We start from the raw sequence: 8,847 nt of genomic DNA, 5'->3' as shown, positions 1-8,847 counted from the left end.
GTGACGCCGGACGGAAGCCGGGCCGGGGCGGGCCGGTGTCGCTGGTGCCGCGCGCGGCGGCGTCCCTGGTTACCGGCCGAGCGGCCGAGCGGGCCGGGCATGGGGCCGCCGCGCTGCATCTGCGAGATCTGCTCCTGCGGGTGAGTGAGGCGGGCACCGAGCGAGCCAGCGCCGCCCTCCCTCGGCACACTCGGCCGCCACACCGAGCTGGTGCCAGTATCGGTCTGCGGCAGGGTAGGAAGGCTCTGCTGAGGGACCTGGACAGGCCGGACCCATGGAATGGTGCCGGTGGTATGAGGGTCAACCCTTGGGTCACACCAACCCCACACAGCTCTGCAGGCCGGGGCAGAGGGGCTGGACAGTGCCCAGCAGGAAAGGACCGGGTGCTGGAGCAGCGGCTGGACGTGAGCCAGCGTGTGCCAGCAGTGCCGCTGGCACCGGGCCGGGGGCAGCAGCAGCGGGGGCAGCAGGGCCGGGGCAGCGCCATCCCCCCGCACTCAGCACCGCTGAGGCCGCACCGCCAGTGCTCTGTCCACTTCTGGGCTTCTCAGGCCAGGACGGTCACTGAGGTGCTGGAGCGTGTCCAGAGAAGGTAAAAAGGTCAGTCAGAGCTGGGGAAGGGTCTGCAGCACAAGTGTTACAAGGAGTGGCTGACAGAGCCAGGGGTGTTCAGCCTGGAGAAGAGGAGGCTCCTTCACCCCCTGCAGGAGATCACAGCCAGGTAGGGCTCAGCCTCCTCTCCCTGACAACCAGTGACAGGACGAGAGGACACAGCCTCAAGCTGCACCAGAAGAGCTTTAGTTTGGATATTAGAAAGAATGTCTTCACAGAAGGGTGGTTGGGCACTGCAGTGGGCTGCCCCTTAAACACCTTGGGGTGTTGAAGAATGTCTTCACAGAAGGGTGGTTGGGCACTGCAGTGGGCTGCCCATGTCCCTTGGGTGTTTAAGGAGAGACTGGATGTGGCACTCGGTGCCATGGTCTGGTTGTCGTGGTGGTGTTTGGTCACAGGTTGGACGTGATAATCTCAGAGGCCTTTTCCACCCTCAGTGATAACACGAGCAGCACCCCAGGCCACTGGGGAGTAGGACCCAAGTACAAGCACATTCCCAGCAAATGTGATGTAGTGTATTTACATTTAAATCAGGTAAGGGTAAATGAAGGTCTGAAATGGACAAAAATAGAACAGAATGGAGACAGTATTTAAAAGTCACCCAGACTAAATAAAAAACAGACTTTTCCAGAAATCAAAGCCAGCTCCTATTGAAGGACTGCACCAAAGAACCTTTGGAAGACTTCTGGCAACCTTGTTAGAAACCTGTGCAAGCACTGCAGCCCTTGAAAGAGATTTCATCTATCTGCCCTTCTGCCATCACATCCAATAGCACTCATCACTTTACATTCCATGATCCCATAGAGAGACAAACAGTTCATCATTGTCCTGTAGCCTCTTTGACCCAGGGAGGCTGGCACAAGAGGGTACAGTATACAATTTTTTATGGAAAATTACTATTACAGTTCTATAAGCAATATTATCAATGCCATAGGTGAAAGAAAAGCACACAAATCAGGTGTCCCAAAATAATAAGGGACTTATTATAACAACTACATACAAGAACATTTATCATAAGATCACAGAGGTGCTCAATGTTTTATGGAGGTATAGAGCAAACCCTATGGTTGCAAAGTGCACCATGACCCACAAGTTTCATATCAAGGTCTGCAGAGCAGGCCCCCTCTGTGTGTTTCTGTGTGGGAAGTCTGTCTGTCTGTTCATCAGCCACTTTTTTTGTCATCTGTAGACAGAGGTGTGAGGCAGGCACTGAGTAAAGCTCCTCATGTTCTTTTTGGCCAAGCCTGTGGTGAAGTTTGCCCCATAAATTTGTTCCTTAAGTCCTGGATTAATGAAGAGTTGGAAGACATTGTTTTCATGATGAGATAACAAACCTGGCTCGGGCTCAAGTACAAAGATGGTGAGATAACACAATGAGACAGCACAAAATTAGCTTCAACTCAGCCAAAAATTCTCAATCCAAAAACTGAGTTCAATAATATGAATAATTGAATTAAATATGCATAAAGCTTGTGGTTTAAAATAAACCTTACTGAAGTTTTTAGAGTCAATAAAATCTTAAGCCATTATTGGTTTAGGCAGCACATTGTGTTTGCTTCAGTGTACAGAGTTTCTGTTTTCAGGGGAAGGCTGCTTGGTCACTTGGCAGTGTTACCTGGACACTGGAATGCATACACAGCTTAGCAGGGACTTCAAAGCAACTATAAATATCTAATGTTTTGTAGACATTATCATTTAGCTATCTGCAGGAAATTTTATGGAGGTATAATTACTGCTCAATTCTAAGTAATAAAATAGAAGGAAACAATCTCCCCTATCAAGAGAATTTAAAAAACACTGAAAAAACTTACAGGGGAGCAAAGCCAGTAAGACAGAACTTCATTCTGCTTTCTCAAATACAGAATGTTAATTCTGGCTTCCAAAGAAGAATAAAGCCTGTGTGGTAGATGAATTTCTGCACTCCAGAATAGTATTTGTGTGCTATAAAAGATAATAACAGCCTACAAAAGCATAAAAGTTGTTCTGAGACACAAAAATAAACTGCTGCTTTATCTCCTTCTCAGTCTGTCAACCTTCCCCTATTTCTTGCCCTTTTGTTATCATTATCATAAAAATCTACATTCCTGAATAAATGTAAGTTAAAAGGAAAGATTTCTCTAAAATATGGGCTACTTAAGCCATCATACTGACCACATATAAATACAAACCCAGTAAAAATTGGCAGATCTCCTGTCAAGAACAGAAAAGTAGATGACTCTCAAAAACAGTGTCCATCCATCATTTCTGTCTTCCAGACCATAGTGTGTGCACTGGCCAAATTAAAAAGAAATTAAAAATAAAAGATTTGAGGTGTTTGTGGAGGGGTAGTAAGTTTTCTATTCTGACAAATATTAAGGTTTTCTCATTGTTAGTTTAGTTCTCTGGGAGGAAAATGCTTTGTGGTAGAATTTCAAGGGTCTTGCTAGCATTGTATTAAGAAAGTATGTATGCCAGGCCTTAAATAAGTTAAAATCATCAGCATTCTATTAAAATAACGAGAACAAGAGCATTTGGCACAAGAGAGCTGATATACTGTCACTTTTATTTAGCTGAGATTCTGTTCAAACCTTATGCAAGACACAAGATAGTCTCCCACAAAGAAGGGAAAGAATAATAATCCATCAAAGCAAGTGCCAGTCAGGCATGGGAAAAGGGATATTCTCACCAAATTCATTTGAATTATCAGTAACTCTGGGGTGGAAATTCATATAAATACAAGGAAGAAGTTAAAAATAAACAATGTCTCAAGGAGGGCAGGCCAAACTCTAAGCAACATGTCTCATGTATCAGAGTTGTAATCTGTATTCTCTGATGGTTCCTTGCATTGTGATGCCTTATATAAACCTGTCATTATGTTTCCTTGAGGTCAGCCAGAGACGTGCATTGTGCAAATTAGAACTAATAAAACAAGATTTTCAAAACAATAACATTTAAATTGTAATTTTATGGATCATTAATTGAAAACAACAAGGCATAAATAAGGAATTGTCATTATATACCTCCCATTATACTTCTCTTTTTGCACAATGGTGTCATTGACAGAAGCATCAACAAGAAGCAGGAGGAATTGAAATAAAACCTATTAAGAAAAAGAGATGTCATTACTTTCAAATAAACATGTGTTTTGGATAGAGAATTTAGTCAGTCTGTGGAGGAAAAAAAGAGTTGAAAAGTCATAAATGGCCAGCAGAGCACTAGCAGTGCACATGAGATTTCACACCATAACATTTTAATCAAAAAGTGTTAATCAGTAGTGGTGAAAATAGGTGAGATGTGCAGAAATAAAAAGACAAGCAATGAAGTAATAGCAGTAAAAATGAGACAATACGAGACAGGAAATGAAGCATGGTTAGTTACTTTTCCAAATAAAAGGAGGAATATTATTAAACATTACAGACAAGAAGAAAGTGCATCTTGGTGGTAGCACCATTTAGAGACGTGAGATCAACTCTGTCCATGCTTTGCATTCTGCACCAAGGACTAACTCCAGCTCATAGTGCTTTTATTACTGTATTAGCATGATGTGCTCTGGGACCCGTGCCATCAGCACAATATTTTGTGGTTTTATCACTCAGAAAAGATTTTAAACAAAAACTACTGACATTGTTCAATCTTCCCCATTTGTTATTCACTCCCAGTAGACAGAGTATGGGTTTTCCTCTTAAGTGAAACGATTCCAAATTCTCTGCTCTGATGTGTTTGACCCAGACGCCACCGCTGCTGCCACAGACCCACAAAGATTTATGATGATGGAGTGAAGCCGAGCCACAAAACTGAGTATTTGGAGAACTACCCTGGCTATGGCAACATCTGCCCTCCTGAGAGCTGTAAGCCAAAGCCAGAGCTCCAAGAGGATGGGGCCAGAATGGACGGCACCACAACATTCAAGTAAATATTTTCAAACCATGTTTTATAATTAGTCTGTCAAGTTTTTCATTCTTTTTTTTTAAGTGGGGGCTTAACATTGTATTGCAATCTTCTCAAAATGCAGGCATTGCATCCTTTGCACTTTTTGCCTATTTAAAGTGTAAATGTTGAGTATAGAAATATAGTTACCACAAAAAGGTTGTAAAAAATAGCAAAGCGTGCATACAGCAAGATTTGCATTCTTTACTGCAGCCTTTAACCTGTAAATAGAATAAAAATTTTTTGTCTTGTTTTCAGCCTGTTAGGAAATTTAGGTCTTATGGAACACCTGGTGAGCTGGGGAATTCTCTGTAATGTATACATAGAATCCAAGATAGTGGGAAAATGAAATCTTAAGAAAAAAGAACATGAATTTTTTAATTGATTTTTTGAATTCAGATTATTAGTTTTAAGAAAAATATTTGTTTTAAGAAAGCAAACTGTAAAGGGGTTCAGTATATCTGTCCTGTCTGTGCACAGACTCTGATTTTAAGCTTACAGAATTAAAGAGCATCTTTCAAGAATTAGAAAAAAATATCACTCCTTCATTTTTAGTGCTGTGACAGTGGCATTAACTTTTACTTTTTTCATTATTATTGTTATTCTTTTAAGCTGTGAGGGTATCTGGTGAAATTTCTGTGTTTATCCAAAAAAAAAAAGACATAAATAGAAAGGCCAAATGCTATTCTGCCAGACTGCTCAATGTGCTTGTACAGTCTATTTAAACACCCACATATGTAATACACATCCTTTTAATGTAATGTGCCTATACAAAAACAGTGAAATGCTGTTTCTGATTATATTCCATTCTCCTCGTGCAATCAGTAAATGCTACCACTTGTAGTAATTTGAGCTTTGCTCTGCTTCTGCTTTCTGATCATTTCTTTGGAAAATTATAGCAACTTTGTAAGCCTCCTTTCAAACACTTTGAATAGTATTGTTAAACTGTGAATGGGACTTGGAGTGTTAAAAAACCATCTACCTTTGAGTAAAGACTACAATTCATCAGAGACTCTAGATTTATGTACTGTGGTTTTCTCTCCTTTGTGCTATCTCTCCAACATATGGTGTCTGATAGATTTTTCAGAGTAAACATTTTGTTATTTTTTTGTGAAAAAAATACAGAAGTAGCTTCAGAAGGAAGAAAATATTTTTTGACCAGTGTTTTCTTTTCCCCAATTCAGGTCCGATTATGTACCATATGAAATTGTTACGAGACCTTTTCGGCCACAAGCAGAATATAGACCAAAGTCAGGCGAGATTGACCTGGGAACCATTTACCAGACAGATTACAATCCTCATAAAGTAGGACCAGTGATATTAGCAAGGCCTCGAGAGAGGAAACACACTTCAGATGCCAAAGTGGATACCGTCCCAACCTACCGAGGTAATAATAGGTGCCCCCTACAGAAAGAGAAATAACCAAGATGAAGGCAGCAGTGGAATTACCTATGTTGGAAACCAGATTTGTTGGTTTGGAAAAGGGGGTGGAAGATACTAGGAAGCAGGTGATGATGCCCTAAAACATTCAGCACTCCAGTTGTTGAGGGGAGACCTATTGCTTTTAAGCTAAAAGGCCTCTCTGAGGTTTCTTGGCTTCAAGGAAATTCCAACATGCACCTGGTTGGGCTATCGTAGGCACAACTGGATGGAAATTAAGGTGCAGTGTATTTGTCAGGTAGTTTTAGTTCATGTCACTTATTTTTCCACAGAGTAGGTCAAAAGTGGAGTTTAGGCGTCTGCTTGTGTATGTATAGCTTACATATACATCATCCTAGTGATGATCTGTCTTGACACAAATTATTCTATTATGATGGTCAGTGCAAAGGTGCTAAATCTTTTAAGTAAAAGGGAAGATGTTGTATTTAAGGCATGTATAAGGCTATTTTCTCTATAGTTTCTGTTGAGCAAAGAGTCAAAACAGGGCATCAGGTATAATTTTGGGGGTCTGTTTTTATCACTATAAATCACACTATAATAGAAGACAGTTTCACCAGATCACAAATATGCAGATAAATTATCATTTTCACTTACATCCATTTTCTTTGTTTTGCAAGGTTTAATAACAGAAGACTTTGTCTTCATTTTAAAGGACTGGTTTTAAGTAATAACACCTATGTGGTGGAATTTTGGTTTTGCCTTACAGATCACTATAGGTTATGGAAAAGTCAAAGAACGGAATCCTGTAAGGTGGAGCGTGACTACGAGCCACCATCAGAGAGGTTTGGAAATCCTTCCACATTTCAAGATGACTACATCCCTAAGCAGCCCAATCCCCCCCCAAGCTGCAAACCTTGTGACAGCAAGCTGCCAGAGGGACCCTTTGATGGCAACACCATCCATCGCATGGCGTACGTCATCCATGAGATGAAGCCCTTGTTCGTAAGGCCAAGGGAAGAGTACAAGCCAAGCGACCAGCCCTTTGAAGATCTCACAACCCACCAGAGAGATTTTAAAGGGATGCCTGGGGAACAAGCAAAAAGCTGCAAGCCTGAAAATAAAAAACATGGATCTGATGATCCTTTTAAAGGAATCACCGAATTCCAGGATCGCTATCAGCCATATTTGGTCACCGCGCCCGAGTTCCACAAACCAAGCGAGTACGTTCCACCCACAGACAAGATGGATCTCAAGTCCTCAAACCGTCTGGATTACATTAAACACAAGGTTGCTCCTAGAGCCCCCATAAAACCAGCTCCTGGAAGAAAAAGCACTGGCCCTTTTCAAGGGAAGACTACTACAAAAGAAGACTATCAACCCTGGAAAGTTTCTCCACAAGGGCTTATTAAGAAAGAAGAGGAAATTCAAAAGCCCACAGGAAAATTTGCTAGTTCAACTACATTCAGGTCCCATTACACACCACATCAGGCCGATCCACCTCAGAGTTTCAAACCTGTACACACCTTACCTACTGGAGTTCCTTTTAAAGACGAAACTTTGTATCGCACTGAATACACGCCAAAGAAGCCAGAGGTCTGCCCTGGAGTTAATCCAGATGCTCTGGGTTATGTCTATGTAAAAACAGATTCTCAGGGTCACAGATTCTACCGCCAGGTGTCCCCAGAACGATCCGGGTCAGACTGCAGTCCTGTCCCAGAGGAAGTACCTACTGTGTCATAATGCTTACATGCAAAATATTTCAAGCACCTTAGTTAAATAATTGGAAACCAACTTGTTCATTTTCTCTTTAAATAACACTGAAAGCAAGTTAAATACTGCAAATTTTGCTTTTAGAAGTTTGAAGAAAACCAAAGCCAAACCAAAGTTTATTACAAGACTAATAAAGATTTGCCAAATGCTGAAGAAGCACTACTCCCTACATGGCATCTGTGCTCTTTCTGATTGTGTATTCTAGTTTCCTTGACTCCCCAGATTTCATCACGTTCCATCTCAAGCATCTTTATAACATATTTAGTTATTTGATATTTTCTACAATCAAATTATTGTATTTGTGAAATAACAAGTGCCTCTTGCTGATAAAATATTTTACACAGTAAGCAAATAATGCTATTTACCATAATCTAAGAAATCAGTCATAATCTCAGCAATCTGTAAGGTTTTTTTTCCTTTGTATTTTACTGCTCAGATCACAAGATAGCATGCCATGACACCTATGCATTTCTAAAAACCTGGTTTTAGCTGTAGTCATCACTACTTTAACTTCATTCAGATCTGAAGTGAGTACAAAGGTCCCACTGTAATTTCTGGCAGCAATTAACAGGTGGTAATCTCACTCTTTTTCTGTTCATATAGTTGAAAACACTCAACCACCAAAAGCATGTCATTAAATGCATTTTCATAATTTCCCTGATCATGCTCTTTCAGCCTTACTTCCAAGGGAAACAAAACTGATGCACCTTGGACACACTGACAGACTTAGTGCATGTCTGAATCATCTTTAAGCCCAGTGTGCAAATTCAATCAAATCTCATGATGAGACTGCATAGATTTACAGAAAATAGAGTAAACTCAGGGAAAAATAAATACCAGCTGAGATGCAGCAATCTGTGGGCAGCCTGGCTTCAGTCTGTCTGCTTTTCAAAGAATTGCTTGTTCCAAAAACACAGGCACCATTTTTTAACATAAATTTTATATGAAATTGTTTCTGTATGAAACATTCAGCATTTTCTCTATATATCTTTAGCTGATTTTGAAAAATCCAGATGAATCAATTTTAGTTTTATTACATTCATGATTTAAGCAAGTCCCAATTAATAGTTCTGTAATTAACTGTATTGTCGTGCTCTACCACACTGCTCCAGTATGATTTTTTTCCTCAGTATTGCATATCTTGTACCCATTGGTGTAGAACAGTATTTGGGTTGTGCA

The 8,847-nt window shown here is 40.8% G+C and overlaps 1 protein-coding gene across 1 annotated transcript; it reads left to right on the top strand.

Annotated features, from left to right (window-relative positions):
• Window positions 1–99: 99 nt before the first annotated feature.
• Window positions 100–7,638, top strand: SAXO2 (stabilizer of axonemal microtubules 2). The gene is made up of 4 exons (XM_041418865.1): window positions 100–140; window positions 4,321–4,500; window positions 5,703–5,905; window positions 6,665–7,638. Exons 1-4 carry the CDS (start codon window positions 100–102, stop codon window positions 7,636–7,638), a joined length of 1,398 nt encoding a protein of 465 aa, XP_041274799.1.
• The last annotated feature ends 1,209 nt before the right edge of the window (window positions 7,639–8,847 follow it).

Source organism: Onychostruthus taczanowskii, unplaced genomic scaffold (assembly GCF_017590055.1).
Source record: "Onychostruthus taczanowskii isolate IOZ18803 unplaced genomic scaffold, ASM1759005v1 scaffold6, whole genome shotgun sequence".
NCBI classification, from domain to species: domain Eukaryota; kingdom Metazoa; phylum Chordata; class Aves; order Passeriformes; family Passeridae; genus Onychostruthus; species Onychostruthus taczanowskii.
The sequence above is the reverse complement of the archived record's forward strand: the minus strand, read 5'-3'. Positions and strand labels throughout refer to the sequence as shown.